Consider the following 20,664-nt stretch of genomic DNA (forward strand, 5'->3'; position numbering starts at 1 on the left):
TGGTATTTCCTTCGGTGGAAATGTTTGACTCTTGCTCCAAACAGCTCTTCTTGGGTATCTTGATTCGTGCTAGCATTCTTGCTAGTATTTGCAAGGCTTCTGTTGCTTATTGAAATCCTGCTGCTTTTGTTCAGAAGCAGAGAGGACTGTGTAGCCAATCTGTTTCAGTGTTGGTCTTGGTATGCCTGTTTTAGGATTAAGAACTTGAGCCTGTCTGTCTTAACATTGTCAAGAAATCTAAGCTTACACGCCAGCTGCTTCAGTATGTAGCCTTTCTATAGAATACTGGGAGTGAATATAAAATATACCTGCATGTAACCCAAAACAGTATGCCATAAAGAAAACGAGCTTCTTGGCAATTGATGTGTTTTAATCGAGAGTGTAATGCTTGTACTGTGTGTGTGTTATGTTTCTTAGAGACATATCATTATTATCGAAGGCAGTTGTCTTCTGACAAAGAGGTTTTAACGTGTTCACTGGAAACAGTACTGCCTGTAATGAAGGGCAAATCCAGCCATAGGAAGAAGACAACAGTTTGGAGCTGAGTCAGCAATTGAGCTACATTCTCGTTTCCTAGATGGGAAGTGGGGTTAGGTTAATATAATTGCCAGAACATACGTATTTATTGCAGGGGCTGTGACTTGGCTGTTGCGCCTTCAAGTCTTGATGTCTCGATGCTGCTAATAAGATCTCTTTTCAACTGCTACTGTCTTTAATTGGCCTGTTTCTGCATGAATTATCCTTGCTTTCTGTCAGAAAAATAGTCTTCTTTTAGAGAGAGTTTGCCAAGGATTGTTGAGAACACCAAAATCTTTTGGACTGGAGATTTTTGTAGATGGTTAGATTGAAGGGGTTTAGAAGTAAGGTCCCGACCTCATGAGTTTCTGTACTCTGCTTGGCAGATGCCTGTATTGGCTACCTTGCAGCTTAGATCCCTTCCTAATTTCAATGTTTCCTTTAATTTAAAATGTTAATGCTGCAGCTGCCAGCAGCAATTGTGCCAGATTGTAGAAGGTACTTTGCCAGATAGGAAGGATTTTAGTGGGTTGGTTTTTTTTCTTCGCTCCATTCCAGTAAAATTGTCAGTACAGGAAAACTGTACTGGTCTGCATGGTCTGAAAATGGTCTGGAACATTAGCTGCAAGGCTGGGAAGCCTAATACACAATCAGTGTCTTTCTAACTTTAGTCTTTTCTCAAGAAGCTGTTTCTGTGCTAAGATAGGACAGGGGACAAAGGTTTAATAATTTTTTCCTTATTGTGGAATAAGTAGGGGGGGCTTGTTTGGGGGTTTTTTTTTCCCGTTTGGTTGGTTGTTGGGGTTTTTTTGCTTGCTAGTGGATGTAGCTTTCACTTAACCACTTAAATTAGAGAAATGGGAAGATAATGTAACAAACTGTTGAGGATTGGAGCCTTCAGTATTCACCAGTCACTTCCTCAGCATATTTCACAAAAAAACAAAACTTTAAGTTTACCCATGGGTGACCTTTGTATAAATCCTCTCTCTCTAAAGGAGGACTATCCCTGAGCATTAATCATTTACCACTGTTGTGAATCCTGCATGCTTTTCTGCTTCCCTGCCTTAACACGTGTGATCTTCCAACTCATGTGCTGGCTGCTTAGCTGTTCTGACTGGGCTGGGAGTGTTAGACCAGACTTTCTGGAACTGAGAAGGTAGAATTTGAGCTGGGGGCTGTGCAGGACCCCTCTAGATGAGCAGCAACAATGTTTCCACTTTGTTTAGATTTGGGTCATTAAACAGAGAATTTTACATTAAACTGAAAGAATATGTTTGGTTTAGGAATTTCCTTGCTTAAGTAGTTTACAGAGTGCTTTTTTCCAAGCGCTTTTTTGATACTTGACTGTACCTTGCATCAGCCTCTCCTAAAACATACCAGTAGAGAATCCTAGTACAACAGACAACAGTTAACGGATCATTGTCCATTTTTTAAAGTCTTTTAAAATTCAGCTGTTTCAGTAAATTGCTTATCCCTGCTGCTTTGGAGATGCTTGTGCCTAAAGCCTTATAGCTTTCTAGCTAAGGTCTCCTGCATAAAAATACTTTTCAAAACATTGTTTGAAGTGATGAGTGTCCTCCCCTGCTCCTCTTTCTAGCTTTTGTAGGACTTTATTCCAGCTGTGGTATAGACTAGCCATAACTGTGCATGGCATTTCTGTGGTTTTGATTTTAGGAATTCAAAATTTAAAATTTACGAACAATTATACCTTCATATGCAAAATTAGAAAGCAAGGTCTCTTAGTTTGTATTGTGACCTTTTTTCAAACGGCTCTTTTTCCAACTAAGTTAGTTTTTTATCTTAATCAGGTACAGCTACAGTCAGCTTCTTCAGTAGTATTTGGTCCTTTAGTCACCTAAATTGTGAATGATTTGTGCGTGCTCTACTGTTTGCTCCTGCGCAGTAATGCTCATTTTTCTGAGCTGCTATTTTCTTCTCCTTTTTTTTAACTTGCATTGGAATCTGCATCTTCCAGTGACTTTGAAAACTGGTGTTACTTACATATGCTTGTTTCAGATGTACATTTAGAGCTGCCACTTAAACCCTTTCAGCTTCCCGCAAATAAAATGCACTGCATCTTTGGGAGGTCTGTTCCTCCATCGCATTATTTTCTTCCGTCTGTAACACGCGCATGGTTCTTGCTCAGTTTTGTGAAGTGCTTTGAAATACGAGGTGCTTTTCATTTGCTAAGTGTAGACAGTGTATACATGAGATAGCTTAACTTGTCATTTCAGACTTCTGCAAAAATGTGCATGATACTGAGCAGAAAAGGGGTTTATTTGACAGCACTGTCATGTACGCGTATACTTGCATGCCTCTTTCCATCAGTATTTACCTTCCGGCAATGCCCTTTTTCCTTGCCTTTTCGCATCAGTCGTCTTGTCTTTACCTTTGCTTTACTTTTCCACCCTCTTTCTCATCCATACCCGTTTACTAATTGTGCCCCCTCCCGCTCCCCAATAATCCAGGCCCTTTGACGCTGCCGACCGCTGCCAACGTGGTGGAAGCCTGTGGGACGCGTGGGCCCCGCCGAGGACCCGCGCCGCGGACGGACAGTACACCGCTTTTGTCCATGAGCGCAATGTGAAGAATGCGGGAATGCATAGCGGTGCTGGTACCTATGCTTTCCAAGCCACCATGACCAGTCTCTGAGACGTGGGCCTTTCTGGAGCCTGACAGCGCTTTCTAGCAGAGGCTGGAAAATTGTGTTTTGAGCTGTCTCTGAGATAAGGACAACGGACCCAAAGCTGACTATAGAGGGGAAAAAATCTTATGACAAAGGCTCTGCATATCATGCCGTTGGTATTTAGTCCTTAAAGAAAAAATAACATATAGACCAGAAGCCACCTGTCACTCTTACATTAAAAACAGTATATATATGTATCTTTTTAATTGTGTTAAGGTTTTTCTTAATGATTGAAAGATTTATTTTTTTTTAGCTGGGTTTAACTTTGAGAGCTGTGCAGGAAGTCACATTTGTAATAAACTATATGTGCAACTAGTGGGTTATAAAGTGGTTTCAAAAATTGTAGAGAGAGAGCATGTGACTGCCCCTCCTTTTGAACCATGATTATTTAAAAATATCCAAGATAGATGGCTGATCTGAAAACTAATTTTTTTTTTTTATTATTAACAAGCCCTCTTCTGAAAAATACTGTTTGGAAATGAAATAGAATTATTTTAATTTTTTAAGAATAAAAGTATCAGAACTCCTGAAAAGGCAAAGAGTAATATTTTTTTTTGCTTTCTAGAAAATTTTCTTTATTTTTTGCTGCTGTGCTTCAGTTGAAATGAAACAGAAATATTTCCTGACAAACACCAGTCCTACCCTATGATTCATAAGGTTAATTGTTAAGTCAGAGGTTAAGATTCCAGCTTCACGGCTCATTGGTGTTCTTGGGGGCCTTTAACAACGTGAAGAACTACCTTTACCCTTGAATGCACTGTGTTTTCATGTGTTTTCTGAAGTTAGCTGCTTTTTAATTGCAATATTCTTTTCCTGTTTAAAAAAAAAAGACAAAAAGTTGTGGTAGAATTCTTTTAAAATTCACTTATATTTGGCTTTTATGATAAAGAAGGTGTTTGAGTGATTTTCAGATTGTTTGAATAAGTTTCAAATTGCCACAGAGGCCAGAAATACAAAAACATTGTTTTCAGATATCCAGCCCCGAAGAACCAAGAAAGTAAGTCTCAGCCAGGGCATAACTTATTATTGCCCGAGATATTTTGGCCACCACACCCTTGCATCTGACAGGGGGAAAGAGATTGCTAATGAAATTTGAGTCTCTATTTTACAACTCTGCTAAAAAAAAAAAAAGGATATGCAAGCTACATATTAAAGATCTGTGGAATCTACAGAGGTGATTAGAGCGATGTGTTGCGCTAATTTGGGGTTTAGATTTTGCAAGGTTGATGTTGTAAACTTCTGGAGCAAAGCAAACCTATTTGTTTATTATTTATAAAATTGCATAAGAATATGCAAATGGAACAGGTGTTTTAACTTTAAAATATCATATAATTTCTGTGTGGATGAGGGAGAAGAAGCCACTAATTCCTAAGGAGGAATTTGGGATAGTTTTGTATTTAAAATGCAAGAACATTGTTGCAATAACAAGTCACTGATTTATTGGAGAGGTTTAGGTTCAGTTGTGCTTATGTAGTGGTGACGCCACTGCAAGTAGTGGCTGACTCCTTGGGTATCAGAGAAGTTTTGCGTAGCTATTGTAGAACTAAAGAATAGTTGAGGTTGGAATATGCCTCTGAAGATCATGCAGTCCGCTTGCATGCTAAAAGCAGGGTTGAGTAGAGCAGGTTGCTCAGGACCATGCCAGCCAGGTTTTGGGTATCTCCAAGGATGGAGACTTCACACCCTCTCTCGGCAACCTGTTCTGGTGTTTGACCAACCTCGCAGCAAAAAAGGGTTTTTTTATGTTTAAGTGGAGTCTCCTGTATTTCAGTTTGTGCCCGTTGCCACTTGTCCTGTCTCTGGGCTCCCTTGAGAAGTCTGGCTGTTGTCTTTATTCCCCCCATCAGGTTTTTATGGATATTGATAAGATCCTCCTGAGCTGTCTCTTCCTTAGGCTGAACAGTCCCAGCTCTCAGCCTCTCCTCCTATGTCAGATGCTCCAGACCCTTTCTCGTCTTCACGTCCCTTTGCTGCAGGCCCTCCAGTATGTCCACGTCGCTCTCGTCCTGGGGAGCCCGGAGCTGGGCACAACACTCCAGGGGTGTCTCAGCAGTGCTGAGCAGAGGGCTGGGCGTCCCAGCCGCCTGCAGTGTGCTGACTGTCACGGACTGCCCTGGGATTAACTGCAAGTTTGGTAATTAAAGCTGTGGCTAAAGTTTTTATAGTAGATTTTTTTGCATGACAGCAGAACTAGTTCAGATTCAGGATAGGGGAAGCAACCCTGGTTGCCCAAAATCCATCTACCTTTAGAATTTATTTGTTTTAGTATGGTATGTGTGACATGCTTTTACTCTGTGGCTTTGAATCTTGCATATAACCTGAGGGTGGATTTTTGCTCTGTGCTGGGCTTATTTTAGTGTGACTTCATTGATTTAGGGAGAATTATTATCCTGGTTTCCACTGGGGTAAGTGACAGCTCTCAACAGCAGACAGAGAAATTGTGCCACACTAGTACCAACAACACGTAGCTGCATTTTTACAGGGACAGGTCACGTGCTCTAGGAATAGCATTGATGAAACACATGGGTGTCTTTCTAAACAGTATGGTGGTGACAGATCTTGGCTTAATACTCACAAAGGTTCTGCAGCCAGCACCTTTTCCTGAGGGTGTTTTCTTTCCTTTCCTGTAGTTGTTGACTTGCATATATTACACTATGTCAGTATTTGGAATGATCTTCAAACAAATGGGAGACAGCAGAAGTCTTGGAGTGTGGGGCTCGGCCTGCTTGATTAGAAACTGAATGCACCTAAACAGTCTCCATTTGTAGGATCATACATCCCCAGGATTTTTTCTTTTGCTTTCCTCACTTGAGAAGGAAAAGGAAGTTCTTTTTTTCTGAATCTTTTGCATTTTTGTTTAGGGGAAAAAAAAAATCTGGAAGGATGACAGGTTTAAATATACTACTCTTCTTACCTTCAGGTACAGCATTGAATGCTCCAAAATGAAGGAAATTAACAAAGAATTTCGTACTATTGTACTACTTTACAGAGTCAGTGTGAGAAACTATTCTGTGTCACTACCAGTTTGAAAAAATAAATTAGCTTGTGTGTGGTACTCCATGCTGTTTCAAATTAGATTACTTGCAAAAGAATTATCTCCTATGCAGCGGACTCAGATAGTTACTGTATTTTGCAGATTGTATTTCACAGACTAGAATGAAGTATTGTTTTGCTTTTCAACTAGGAAATTAAAAAATCATACCTTTTGTAACTGACAGCCTTCTCAGTCACATTATGCATTATGTGCTGTATGGTACATACTAATATCAATATATTTGTCAGGCAAAAAAGAAGAAATAATGCAGTAGCTAACTCCCTTAACTGTGGGAGTTCCTTGAGCAAGTAATGACATGTGATTTATTAGTGGGTTGACAAACCTTTGCATGCACTAAACCCCTTTGATTATTCCTATATTCATAATTATTTGTATGGCTGAGTTCCTGGTATCATTTATGAGCTTTTCCCTCAGCATATTTCTTAAAATATGCTGATAGAAGTTGGTTCTGAAGACATAAAGCCTGGCATTTACTACTATGGGAAGTTCAAATATCCCTTTGTATGTGGGTAAATACAGGAACATGGAAAGCTAATGCCTATTTCATTCTTGAGTACTGCACACTGACTGTCGCAGAAGTCCTACTTTTCCTGGCAAGCCTTTTATTATTTCCCTTATGATTGGCATGACAGTTCTTCAGTGTTTTGTAAGAGAAGTCAGAAATTCTGTGCAGTGATGAAAATAGTGTCTTTGTGCTTTTTACTTCTGTAGTCTGGCCATTTATGAAGCCCGCATGGTAGACTTCCTGCTGATGCTCTGAAGAGGGTGAAGAATCTGGGTGGCCTCGAACAATTTAGCTCTCTTTGGGTAACTCGTCTTTTGTGCCTGCACATTCCAGTGGCTGAGGGTCTCTCTAGTATGACTTTCCTCTTGTGACTGCCTATCTCAGGGTGGCTGAGTAAGTGTTTCAGTGGGTCCGAAGGCAAAATTGGGGCCAATTCCTACCTGAATCTTGGCTTAGGAGGCTTCTCTTGAGTCTCCCTAAAATTCATTTAGTTTCCCTGAGGCCCTGCTGTGATGCAGGGGTGAAGCTGCAGGGACTCACCCCAGTTGTCCTTGCTACCTCAGCCAGTCCTCCATCCCGTGGCACAAATGGCAATAAGGTTTTCTACAAACTGTCATCACCTTAATGTAAGTAGTACCCTACTTTTAATGCAACACTAGACAGTGAGTGTGCCATTTGAATATGCTATCAGATTTCAATACTGCCCTTATCTCTAGTGGGCAGGTTTTTGAATCAGTTGTCTTGTCTGTCTAGTAAATGTTACTGCAGTTGTCAGGGGGGGACAAAAGGACTAGTGTAATTGTCCTAGCAATTTTCCAATGAAGATAAATTCCATTTTTCACTCATTTTTTCTCCACTGTGCTGCAATGCTAAGAAAAGCATTAGAAGATTATAGCACCAAAGAAGTATTACTGGTGCTCTACATCACCTCTCTTACGTGGAGCTTGTAGGAGCTTATACCTAGTTCCTTCAACATGTCATGGCATCAGCACCTCTCTGTGCTGCAGGCAAAATCTGAACTTCCTCTACTGGTTGTCATATTAAACATTTGGGAGGCTATTTACAGAAAACTGTCAGAAAATAGGAAAAAAAAGTGTTAGCTTCATGTGAAGGTCATAAAACTTTTTCATTCTCATGCATAGGCATCCTCTGTTAGTAAGGTATGGGATTCAGTCTCTCTTTCTTTGTTGCCTTATTGGAAGAACATCTATTCCTGCCTATTACTTCTAATAATTGAAATTCTCTGTATCTATCATTCCCCCTTTGCAAGACTATCTGCTGCTTGCCATTTCCCATTAGTGGTGCACAGAGATGCTGTACAGTAGATTGAAAAGTTTCCTATTATTTGCTTTGCTAGTAGCTTCTTATTCTACTGCTTTGAGAATCAAGCAAGTGACCTCAGTTTGCCTCACAGCAATTAATTGTCTTAAGATGATTCGTACATTATTAGCACTAAAACGGTGATATCCTGTAATCTGTTTCAGAGGTATATATTTAACATTGGAAGGATTCTTTTGGGTACTTGAGCTGGAGGGAGGAGTTTTTTCCTGGAGTCTCTAGTGACAACACGGGACTGCTTCCAAATTCCAGGGGCTGGAGGGAGGCAAGGGGCATTAACCTGGTAGCGATGAGGGAGAAGCTGGTCTGAACTGACACGTAGGAAACATCTCTGTCCGTGCATAAGAGTAAGTTCTATTGTGGGTACTTGCTTGGTATCATGGTTCGCATATTTGGGACAGGACTTTCAAAAGTGATAGATTTTTCTTCTTAAACCAATATTGCAACCAAACTATGTAAGTGTGATTTTTGATTGAAATGGGTGACAATCAAACTGCAGTTGTGTGCACAGGTTGTCTGATTAACCAACATCTTCTGCAGCAGTTGTTGTTTCTGTATTTGTTACAGTTTGCTGTTAGGATAGCTTTAGCTGTTCCTGAACTTTGAAGAGATGGATGAGATTCTCGACTGTTTGCACAACATAAGCATCTTAATATAACTTTTGTCTTTGTAATCGTTCTTCTATTTTCGTTGTAAATACAGATGGTAAGACAAAATAAAAAGGATACATTTCCATTAGAAAGCAAAGGAGGTGAAAAAAGTGATCCTAACTGGGTGGTTCACTTAAAATACTGTGACTACTGAGGCTTCATTCATGTCTCTGCCCAAGCTAATAAAACTGAAACTAGTTATAGTATGCCCAACCATGACATTGTGTCAATGCAGACCTATGCAGTGCATCCTTCTGCCTTCTGTTCTGCTTACAAGTATTGGGTGAAGTGCTGTACAAATAGTTTTTTGTGAACAGTACCAACCTCCCTCGCCCTAGCTTTTCTTTTTCTCATGTAAAAATCTAGAGTGTACCTTGGGTTTGTTGGAAAAACTTCGTATGTTTGTTCCAAAAAGTGTATTTAATGGATAAAAACTTCCCTCTTCCTCTCCACTTTTTCCACTGCTATGTGATGAAGCAGCAGGCAATGTGGACCTGGTCTGTTATGAAGTCACTTCTACAGACATGAAATGTTCCTTCCTTTTTTTTTTTTTTTTTTTTTTTTTTTTTTTTAATTCACTGAAAGCCAATGTCTATTAGTTACCTGAAACAGGTTTTACAGAATGTGTCTGGTTACCAGAAGACAGCTTGAAAAAAGAGATTGCATATGTTAAAGTTTTTTCTTGTTACAGGAAGAGTGGTAACATGATTCTGTGTATCTCTGCCCATTTTTCTACCTTTGCAGCGTACCTCTTGTTGATTTGCTAGACAGCACGGAGTTACCAGAAACTTGTGTTGATGATGCCGTAGGCCGTCAAGTTGTTGGCTTGGCAACAGGAGATTCAGAAGAGGCTGTTAGTTGCCCTCATCCTGGCACAAAGGAAACTGCTGGTGAAAAAGTAGACACTGATCGTAAGCAAACTTACAGATTTTTCCATATTATCATGACATGTGGAGTCAAAGTTAACTGATTAGGTTGTTATGAGGCTGTTTCCTTACAAAAATCCAAAAGTGTTTTAGAAAGCTCCCTTAGATTATATGCATAAGGACAGTTTTACCCACCACTGGGACAGCAAAGTTGGTCAGCTCTCCCCTTTTCAGCTGGAAACAGCTTCTTTCCAAGGACGGAGGTAGAAGGAAAAAGTCACAGTTCTTTGTGGGATCTGACTTCAGCCACAAATACAGTGAAGTGCAACCATCTGAGCAATTAACTCTTGCTGCTTGCTTGTTCACTGTGAGGATGGTGGGTAAATGATCTTGCAGGAGTTCGGAGTGTTGCAATTAGGTATATACAGTCTGTAGGCTTGAAAGTTGCATTGAAGGTCGAGCAAGTAGCTTCCCCCATCCATGTGCTTTTTCCACAGCTTTAAAACCATATAATTAGTGCAGCAAGAATGCAAGTTACAAGTCAAATAACTCCACAGTGACATTAGGAAGATTATATCTTTTCTGTCTTTCTCAGTATTTGAAGACACGTTCCTAAAACTGAAGCAGCTGGAGACAGAGCGCAGCAGCCCCGTGCCAACTGAGCGTCCCAACGTAAACATAAATGTACAGGTACTTGGGCTTCATTCCTCCTGGCAGAGTCGCTGAGGTTTGTTCAGATCATTCTGAAAAGTCTTCCACTTACCCTGGGCCCTTTGCAAGATTTTTAAGAGTATGAGTGAGTAATATTGGGGAATAGTAAAGGAAATACAAATGCTTTGTTACATATAAACCTGTGTGTGACAGGGCAGCGAGATAAAGATCAGGGGCAGAGGTGCATGTGCAGGTATGCAGGCTGTGGCCTGGTGAAATTTTCTAAAAATCAATGGGAATAAAAGGCATAAATGCTTGAAATGTTCCTCAGTTGTCTTTATGTATAGGTTACTAACTGTATGGTGTTGTATAGTTCACCGTCTTTTTTGAGGGGGTGAACAGCTCTCCTGGTGTTTTTCTGTTGCTTTTGGTAACCCTCCCAGAATGTTGTTTTGACATTTTGTTTTGAGCCAAGTTTGCTGGTGATCCATCCCTCCTGTTAAGTAACCAGGTTTTACCTGCTGTCTGAAGTAGGTGTTAGTTCTCTGTGTGTTTACACAGAGAGGAGTGATGTGGTTTGATTTAGTGCTCTCATAAATCTTTTTGAGCAAGTCAGGCTGCATTTCCTCGGGCAGCTGAGCCAAAGTACGAGCTTCAGTGCCCTGAACAGGGCGAGGGCTCTCTCCTCCCTTGCTCCTCTTTGCTCTCCTTTCCCCAGCTTCCTCCTCTCCTCTGTCACCTCCAGGAATCATTGCATGTTTTGGTGAACCAACGTAGCCTACAAAATGGCAAACAAAATTTTTTTTGCCTTTTTTGTTTTGAACTTTTTGTTAAAGTTTTGGGGTTTTTTGGTTTTTGTTTTGTTTTGGTTTTTAAGTTGTTAAATGGTGAGTTAAATAGGTTTGTGGAAGGGGTCAAAGAAATGCAAGAACCATAGTGAAAATAAGTAGTGTTGCTAGAAGGGATGGAGAGGACAGGTTCCTCCCTTACAACAACAGTGAACTTTCATAGATTCACCAGTTATCAGACAACTGCACCCATGCAGGATGTTCTTCTTTTTTATAATGAGCTTTAAAAATTTTGGAATTTAGATTTCCCTCACTCTGCTTCTCCCAGTGTTTAAGCTTTAGGTGCTTTACTGCATTTTGGACAAGCAGAGAGAGTAAAACACCTGGCAGTGTTATCTCTGTTTGTACTACCCTCCCTTGCAGGGAGGCCCGAGGATTTATCTAACTTTCGGTGAAGCAGCTATGATTTTTCTTGCTCCCTCAATAGTAAAATGAACCAGGTGCCAAGAGAGATGTCTAGCGTTTGGGCTAAGCCTATTCCTGAGCATTTGTTCCCCTCCTCCGAGTGAGAGCAGGCTGCTGCTTTGATATGCTTGGTGCTGCAGGCTGTTTGGCTCATGTCCCCTTTAAGGACTGTTGTCAGGGATGCCTTGTGCACCTCTCTGCTTGGTGAGTGCATTACAAAGATTACCAAGTCTCTAAGAAGATTAGTCAGTAGCCTATAGGTCCTGTTATGTGGAACCACTGCCTCTGCATAAACTAAAGCAAATGAACACAGTTTATTTCAGAATATTACTGCCTGTTGAGCTCCATTTTAGTTCAGACAGAGAGGGGAAAAACATTTAATTCATTAAATGGAGAGCACGAAGCAAAAGCGTCTTAGTGATTTTTAAATTGTGGCGGTTATATAGTAAGCAAGATAAGATTCCTGTAATGAGCTAATCTAACAAACAGTGGCCAAGGCAGTACAGTCACAGTTATCCAGCTGCTGTCATATGAGGTGCAGAGGTTACAGATACTGGGGTGATAGTAACCTGATTAGAGAGCAAGAACATTTGCATAATTGAGAAATACATGGCGTATGGATCAACAGTATGCCAGTATGATTGTTTCTTTGGGTAAAAGAGACTTCAGTTTTCAAGAAGGAAGTGCAAATTGTATTACGAAAACATAAGAGTAGATCATCAGTGGTTTTCCTCAGATAGAAAAGATTGAATAAAGCTTTTCAGCCTATGATGTAGCTTACCAAGAGGTCATTTGAGAGTGTTTGTTTAAAAAGACAGACAAAGATTAGAGACTGCCTCTGTATATTTTAAAGTCTGCATGCTTCAAATTGCAAAGACATGTAGGTTGCAGTAGAACCAAATGAGCACGCCCAGTTGTGATTAGAGATGAAGGTTAATGTTTTGGAAATGAGTCCTGAAAAGGGTGACCTAAGAACAACTATTAAAACCACTTTGTTTCCTGCTTTTGAGGGCTGCTTTAGAAAAAATACAAATTCCACTTACAGTGTTTGTTATAAAATGTACCTATTGGCTCTCCTCCTGCACTTAGTTCTGTTCTTAATCTATTTGTAAAAGAGGTGTTCATGGCATCTTCTTCTGACTGAACTGAATGGGACTGCAGAATATTCACTAAAACCTTGCAATGAGGTTAGATCCTGGAGTTTGCTGTTACTTCGGATGAACGCAGCGTTACAGTGTTCTCTCTGAAAGTGTGTGATTACAATTTCAGCATGTCTCATCTCCCTCAAGTTCTAGCAGTGCATAAGATACCTACCTGTGTAGAAACAGTTACAGCACATAAAAGGTTTGGTAAAATGCATTGGGGGAAAGCATTAGTGTTCCGCTTATGAAGGCAGAGCGGCATCCTGAACTTCAGAAGTGACACTGCCAAATGCCAATGAACTATTCACTTCAGCTTTAATTAAAAATCTTTAACTATTTTCCATCAGGGCCAGAGATGGCCTGACAATCATCTTCACGTAATTCTATACTTACAATCAATAAAACTTTATTGATTTCTTTGATAGGGAAATATTTCTCTAGCTATCTGTCTTCTTTCAGAGAAAAAGAGAAATCTTTCTAGAATGAGAACTGGGAAGCGGAGAATGAATGGCTTCATTCTTCACCGCTGCTCCCTGCCAAAATCTGTTGGGATGGAAGAATGCGACTTTGTCCTTTCCTGGCTTTCACTAGTGCAGTGACCAGATCTGACAAAAGAGAGCAAATAGCTCTTAAATACACCGACACTCCACTTTCATCAGCTTCTGAAGTGAAATGAACAATAAAAAGTTCACCCTGTTTGCCTGTGTTCGAAGTCTGCTCCAGGGTTAGAAATGCAACACATGAGGGTTTTCTTTTTCTGAATTCATTGCAATCTGTAAACATGTGCAAGTTGCTCCAAAATGTGCCTGTGTTAGACTCCCATCTCCCTGCACAAAGTGATTTTCAGTGGCAACAGGAACGCTGCTCAAAAGCACAAAGGATTGGGATTGCACGCTCTGCTGCTGCCTTTAATCTTTCCTTCCCTTTTTACATTGCTGCCTAGCACCATATTTTGAAAGAAGAATAGAGTACGAATATAGTTTGTCTAGTACATGGAAACAATAAAAATTCATAACGAGCTAGAATATTGACAAACCCCAGCACCTTTACTGTTTTATGTGCACTACTGAAATGTCTTGTAAATTAGACATCTTGAGGCATTATCAGGTGCCAGATGCTTTCCCCTCTAGCTACATGCTCTTTCCATTAAAAAAACAGTAAAACACCAATGCTTTTTTCAAGCACAAAATAGAAGGGATTGAGAAAAATGTGTCTTTAATATCGGTGGAGATATTTCCTTGGTGATACAGAACTTATACTTGATTACATTAAAATATTTCTTAATAGTACTAAACTTTTCAAAAGTTGGGAGAGTAATCACTAACAGACTAGAGTGTCCTAATTAAACTGGTTGTTCAGGTGGAGGAAGCTGAGAGGAAGTTAAACCACAAAATGGTGCTTAAAGCACCAGTGTACTGATGTGCTCAGTTAAAATAATTAGATTTACTATATCACTGGTACTGGAATAATGCATTAGAAATTCTGTGCAGGGATTGTTATATACAACATCTGGTTCAGCAAGGTCCAGTGTAAGGATTTAAGGATTATTACAATTGGATACTATGACTGTACAAATAATAATAATAATTCATTTTTAATTATTCTGGACTTTTGGCAATTCCAGCAGCTTCTCTGAAATAAAAGCACTTAAATGTTTAATAATTAATTGTTTTGTTAGTCTTCATGATTTACGTGAATTGTGCACCTCTTATTATCTGCTAGCAGTAGTCATTAGCAACACTGGTTGCTGGTCCTCATGCCTTTTTATGTTGACGGTGACCCTTGAATATTTTGCAAAGTTCATTGCTGACTGGGGTCAAAATTTTAAAACAGGTTCTCCTTTAGACAGTCTCATAAGTTCCTATTTGGATACCCTGAAAGTGATTTAGAGGGAGATTTAAAAAAGGAAATGGTTTTCCCCTCTCTCTAAAGACCAAATACCTACAAGTTCTCCCTAACGTTTCCAGTGAGCAAAAAAAGCTGGAAGTGGATGGAGAGCTGTGTGGGGGACGGGTATTCACCTCTTTTTAACTTCTCCCCGCTCTCTATGTGACAGGCTTCGTTCCTTCTGGACACGCTGCAGTTCCTGCAAGTAGGGGTGCAGCAGGAGCGTGCCTGCTCCGGGGCGTGTTGCAGGAACGCAGCACTTGCCTGCAGGGAAGAGCCTGCTGGAGCCAGCAAGGGTGGCATATGGCAGGGAAAGCAGGACTCTGTCTCCCCCTGCTGAGTCCTACCCCCAGAAGAAAGGTCACGAGGTTTCGTTTCCACTCAGTTAATTAACTTCTGTCGCTAATCAAATAGCAATTAGTAGATTGAATGCTTAATTAACATTTTATAATTAAGAAATGCAGTTCACATAATGAAATATACTGTAGTGAAAGGTATCTCATTTTTAATTGTCTTCATTGTGTATCAGGCTGCCAGCTTGCTCTGATGTAATCGGCGACGGGAGAGGTAGCTAATAGCACATTAAACTGTTGTTCTAATTTATAAGTGGATTTTAAGGTAGAAGTCTTCCCAACTGGCATTTGAGAGTAAATTATCAACTTATAGTTAGGCTATACTATGACATAATATGATGGCTGCAATATTGATCTCCTATCAGTAAACAAGGCTGCAAATTTAGGGTCCACTTCAGTTCTTGCACACTGTATTTTTAGCACAGCGTTTTGCATATCCGCTTTTAAGCGTTGTGCTTTTTTTACTTTGTTTTGCTGTGACTTTACAATGGAGTTCCAAAATAAAGGAAAAAATTGCTTTTTCATTTCAGTATAAATCTGCTGAGTTTCCTCTCACTCAGAGCCTTGTTGTTATTCAGAGATGTTAATAAACTTCAGCCCAGACTTTTCCACGTGGGAACTGCTTCTAATAAAATTTTTTTTCATGTCTAGGGTGAAGTGGTAAAGTTGACAGATAAATGTCTTAACAATGCAATTGAGAGCCCAATCACAGCAGCAACGTGGCTTCCAGCAGATATCAAAAGTAATATCCTGAAGGCCCAGGCGGAAGCAGGGCACAAGGTAAATACTCAGCTGGTAAGGACTGTGGTATTCTCAGATGTTTTATTTCTCTTCAGTTGCCTGGTGTTGGAGAAGGTGCCTTGCAGATAAGGGTGCTCCAACAGGCAAAGTCCAAGGTAGAGTAAGAAGGCCTTTCAGCCTTTCTTCACAATAATAGCGGTCCAGTACTGGAACGGTTGCCCAGAGAGAAATCTCCATCCTTGATGACACTCAACGTGTATATATATATACATATATATATATATATATATTATTTGTCAGGCATTGGAACAGGCTGGCCAGGGAAGTGGTTGAGTCACCATCCCTGGAGGTATTCAAAAAGCATGTAGACAAGGCACTTCAGAACATGGTTTAGTGGGCATGGCTGACGGTTGGACTCGATAATCTTAAAGGTCTTTTCCAACCTAAATGATTCTGTGATTCTATATAACTGGACAAGGCCCTGAACAAGCCCTGGTTTGAGTGGTTATTGAGCCAGATAACCTCCAAAGGTCGCCTTCTAACCAAAAAATTATTCTGTGATTCTGTGACTAAGACAATGCTTCTAGCATGTTCTAGTAAATTCTGTAGCAAATAATGGTATTTTATTTGGCTACGCTGGTGAATTATTTTTATTTCTGCACTGAGGTTTTCACATAGAATTGTTGTTTTAAGTCCCTGAGCAGTAGATGAACAGCACACTTGCGTGCTGGGTGGGAGGTGCTCGGCCCTTCTGTGAATCTCGGAACTGACGCAAGATGGAAACAGGTATCAGAAATTCATATCTTTGTTCATTTTTTTCCTCTCAGGTCATAAGAGAAGACAGCCTGACAGGTGTCAAGAATTCCAATATTCAGGATGCTGCTGCCAGGTACTGAACAGATTTGGAAGAAACACATGATCTAGTTACCCAAGTACAGCACTGAGAACCTGCAGTTCAGTGCAGTCTTTCAGTGGCTTAGTGATCATGGCATTATACCTTGCATAGTGTAGCTTAACCTGGTGAATGTGAAGTGTTTTTAAAATGAAAACCAGCAAGCGCTATAGTTGCTAAGTTTTATTATATGCAAGGTAATCCAGATACTCTTTATTCTCCCATGCTTTAATTTGATAAGCATTGTTCCAACAACATCTTCAATCACTAGAGTTATTTGTGACCCATGAACAACTTCAGCGTGGGGAGAGGGGATGGGTCTGTTCACAGCAGCTGTTTTCAAGGGGAGAAAAAAAATTGTGTACAAAAACCTGACACTGACAGTTGATTTCCTGAGAACTACTGAATCTCAAATGATTGCTAGTTCCAGTGGGATTTCGGGCATTGAAAAAGTTAAAGGGTTACAACATGTAATTTCTTGACCTTTTGTGAAGATGAGCATGGGTCAAACCTCAAAGAGCACATGGGGTTACTGAATAAAATGTACATCTAGCGATCTCAAAAATATGCTGTAACAAGTGATTCAAGAAGAGCTTTCTGTGGAAGGTTGTACCTGGTTTTTGTTGTTTTGTGCCAGGAACATTCTCCCGTCAGGCAAAGCACAGAGTAGTCCCCCAGCAACCAGTCCAGTATTTCAAGACCCAAGAGAGCTGCTGAAAGCAATCCCCGCCTCAAACACCTTTGTTCCGTAAGTGATTCAGGAGAAGTGTGTTTCTGGGGTAAGGGAATCATGTGGAGATTATCATGAACAGGTCCGAAAAGATGAGGAACAGTTGCTGAGCATTTAGGCTACATCTAACTAAGCAGGTTTACTGATGCATCTTTAATTACTGTTGCAACAGTTAATCAGTGTAGGCCAGGCCTCGGGGTGGTATCCTAGCAAGCAGCAAGCGAATCTCTCTCATCTTCTGAAATGACTGAAATATCTGACATCCTGCTGCCCCTGGCTCTGAAAGGGAAGATAAGAGGATGGCAGGGAAGGCTTCAGGCAAATCAGAAACAAGGGCTGAAGAAGCTCCTTTGAGATAGAAGACACTGATACTTTTGGGTCTATACACAGCCATAGCTGAAACTGTGAAAGAGAGCAGTAATCTGCAGAGGTAGTTGGAGGGCATTTACTTCAACATACCCACAAACATCAGTCTTTTGTCTGCCTCACGTGGAACTGGTGTTGAGGTTTTGGGTTGAGCCTATCAGGGAAGCAACACTGTTTCACGCTATCCAGGCAGTGTGCTGATGAGAATATTTTCTCCTTTCAGTAATGTGTTAAATGAGGACAACGCTGCCTCTAACCATGAGGACCTGCTGATTCCAGCTAATCTGGCTCCGGCTGAGGAGGCTGCTATATCAAAGGTATCACCACCTGCCAGCCTGGAAGGTCTCTGTCTGTCATGTTCTGAGCTACTGATGCCTCCAGGCAAGCACAGCAGACCTTGCTGCATGCCTCTCATAACTCAGTGAATACCAGTCATTGGTGAATGCCAAAGAGTGCTTTCAGGAGCAGACAGGGACACTGTACAGATCTCTGCAAAGGCCATTTCTAACTGTCCTTTCAGGTTCTTTGCCTGGCACTTACTTTTCTAAACTGATCGTTTTCCTCACGTTGCTGGGGAGCCCCTTATATCCCAATGATTTGGTGCTCCAGGGGAGAGACTGCAGGGATGAAATTCTGACATAGGCAATTCCTGTAAAAATAGAGGGAAAAGTTTAAATTGAAATGTTTAATTGTTGTATTCTGGTTACCCTAAGGATAAGGTAATTATTAACTGGACTCCATGAAATGCACATAGTAATTCAGAGGTCAACTTTCCTTTGTCCCTCTCCAAAAGAAAAGAGGAGTCCAACACTGGACTCTGCTGTTACTTCAGCAGACTGAGGGGTTATTCTGGATCACTAAAGCACCATACCCTTTAGTTGTTGTCCCTGTAAACCAGTTTTATGTAGTTGATCCCACTGAATAATTATCAGTTTCATCTTCTGAGTTCAAATACTCAGCTCATAGACCTCGCTGACCTTCTTGTCAAATGGCACAGTACCCCATCTTCGCATAGGAGAATGGGACAGTTTCACAGCTTACATGGCAATGACATTGTTTCCGGTGCATTGATGACAGTAAGTGAAATGAATAGGCTATTAAAAAAGATCATGTGGAAAGATTTGAGAAGACAGACCTGATAAACAGTGGTGTTCATTAAGGACACTGGTCTGTGACTTGGGAAGCCACTAGAGTAGTATTCAGCAGACCTATCTGGTTACTACTGGGAATTCAATTCAAAACTGATTTATTCCATAGAGCACTCCAGATGACCAGGACGTTTCCTTTACATCATTGACAGAGAATCTAATTGACTTTACTGAAGCCACACCTCGGGTAAATGTATTTCAAAACCAAACTTATTCCTTCACACGTACAGTGGTTTTTACTCATAAACTGTCCTCTGGCTTTAGTATCTCTCCACCAGGCTTGGATCTGCTGCAGCAGAGTGAAGTGGTGATTGACCTGGATCACTGCATATATGCACCCCTACTTGAAGGGTGGCTGGCGTAGGGTTGTAGACCCTACACTTTTGTAATGGAAGTGAAGGAACCTGAAGAGTTAACTTGTAGGTGTGCCACAAGAGCCTGTAGTCTTACTTTAGTACACCTGCAAGTACCAGCCTGCTTCTTAGGCTTTTGGGTATATATAATACTTCAGAAATTATATGTAAATGTGTATATATGCACACAGACATTCATATGTGTGTGTATATATATAAAATAAATACTTGAAAAATAAACTTTTAATACAAATCACCCCTTTTATATAGATAAAAAAATCTCTTATAATCTGTGCCGGCGAAAAAGGAGTTACATTGCATGCACCAAAAAAAAGGGGAAGGAGTAGGACCTTTAAACTGTTCACAGAAGTGTGCTCTTGGTTAACTTTGTCCACAAAACAGAAAAAAATAATGGGTTCAGTAGCCTCTTGGAAGGGAGCGCTATGCTGAAACCGCTACCAGTGAGTTTCTGTGAGTGAGCGGGTATTAGCTGTATGCTGTGTGGGTGCCATTTATCTTTTCATGTGAAGTCACATCATCTGTGGCTAATCACTAGCGTGGTTCAAAGGCTAGCGATGGACAAATATCCAAGATCATTTTGGGAGACAGTATTGTTTTGGGAGGCAATGTTGTTTTGAGAATGTTCTCAGCTACTTCCAGCCTTTTCTAATGAGCGTTTGTTTGCTTTTTGTAGGTGTCTTCCCAGCCCACAATAATACCGAGGTGGATAGTGCCAGTGAGTTATTTGACTATTCCTTAACAACAACAACCAAAAAAAAAAAAAAAGAAAAAAGAAAAAAAGAAAACTTTTGTCATGATTAAGAAACAGGAGCTCAAGTAAAATAATAAAATATAACAATTTGTAATAATTTGAAAGCCCATAAAATAATGTACCAGATCAAAACTAAAGCAAACTAATTCAGCTGGAGTAAGTCGAACAACATACATATCCTGTTAATATTTAAACTTCATTCTTGCTATGTTACATTGTGGGTAAATGCCATAAAGTTTCTTTAAGAACTTACATTTAGTGAATCCCACCCTGCAACTCGATGAATCTTAGTTTTTACTGTTAATAAATAAATCATATTGGAAAAATTAGCTTGTCTTGTCCTGGCAGGTTTTTATTTCAGTTTCCTGTTTCATTCTCCCCAATTCAGACTGGACTAATTTCCAACGGGCCTTTGGGAAATGATGTTGCCTTAGCTATGAAGGCAGTGAAAGGCAGCACAGAGACTTTGATGTCATCAGCTGGATTGCCACCATCCCAGCAGACATCCGAAGTCCTTGCAAGGTAAGGTCTTCTCAGCACTCACTTCAGAAGTCTGTATGGGGTGGAAAGGAATGATGTGCTCTTACTACTTCCACTTAAGTTGTTACAGTGGTCATTTAGACACAGTGCCTTGCTTTGCTGTGCTTATAAACTATAGTTCTGTCTCACTTCATAGCATTTGAAATCTTATAAATAAATAGAGGAGCTGATGTGTGTATATTTTTATATAACATTGTTTGAAGGGTAAGAAAACATTTTT

At 40.4% G+C, this 20,664-nt stretch overlaps 1 protein-coding gene across 10 annotated transcripts in view; it reads left to right on the forward strand.

Annotated features, from left to right (window-relative positions):
• EPB41L5 (erythrocyte membrane protein band 4.1 like 5) overlaps positions 1–20,664 on the forward strand; it is a 61,341-nt gene that overhangs the window by 34,843 nt on the left and 5,834 nt on the right. For 5 of the 10 annotated variants that reach the window (XR_012650504.1, XM_075028757.1, XM_075028756.1 and 2 more), the window contains 9 exons: positions 9,495–9,661; positions 10,212–10,306; positions 15,554–15,682; positions 16,471–16,532; positions 17,173–17,283; positions 17,855–17,948; positions 18,889–18,966; positions 19,827–19,868; positions 20,293–20,426. Coding sequence is in view for 6 of the 10 variants with exons in the window: in XM_075028757.1 (XP_074884858.1) it covers positions 9,495–9,661; positions 10,212–10,306; positions 15,554–15,682; positions 16,471–16,532; positions 17,173–17,283; positions 17,855–17,948; positions 18,889–18,966; positions 19,827–19,868; positions 20,293–20,426 (912 nt within the window). In the remaining 4 variants the exon portion in view is untranslated. Of the gene's footprint in view, positions 1–2,984; positions 5,266–9,494; positions 9,662–10,211; positions 10,307–15,553; positions 15,683–16,470; positions 16,533–17,172; positions 17,284–17,854; positions 17,949–18,888; positions 18,967–19,826; positions 19,869–20,292; positions 20,427–20,664 lie in introns of those variants that run through there. The other 5 variants (XM_075028759.1, XR_012650507.1, XR_012650505.1 and 2 more) reach the window with 5 other exon arrangements.

This window comes from Buteo buteo, chromosome 5 (genome assembly GCF_964188355.1).
Source record: "Buteo buteo chromosome 5, bButBut1.hap1.1, whole genome shotgun sequence".
NCBI classification, from domain to species: Eukaryota; Metazoa; Chordata; class Aves; order Accipitriformes; family Accipitridae; genus Buteo; species Buteo buteo.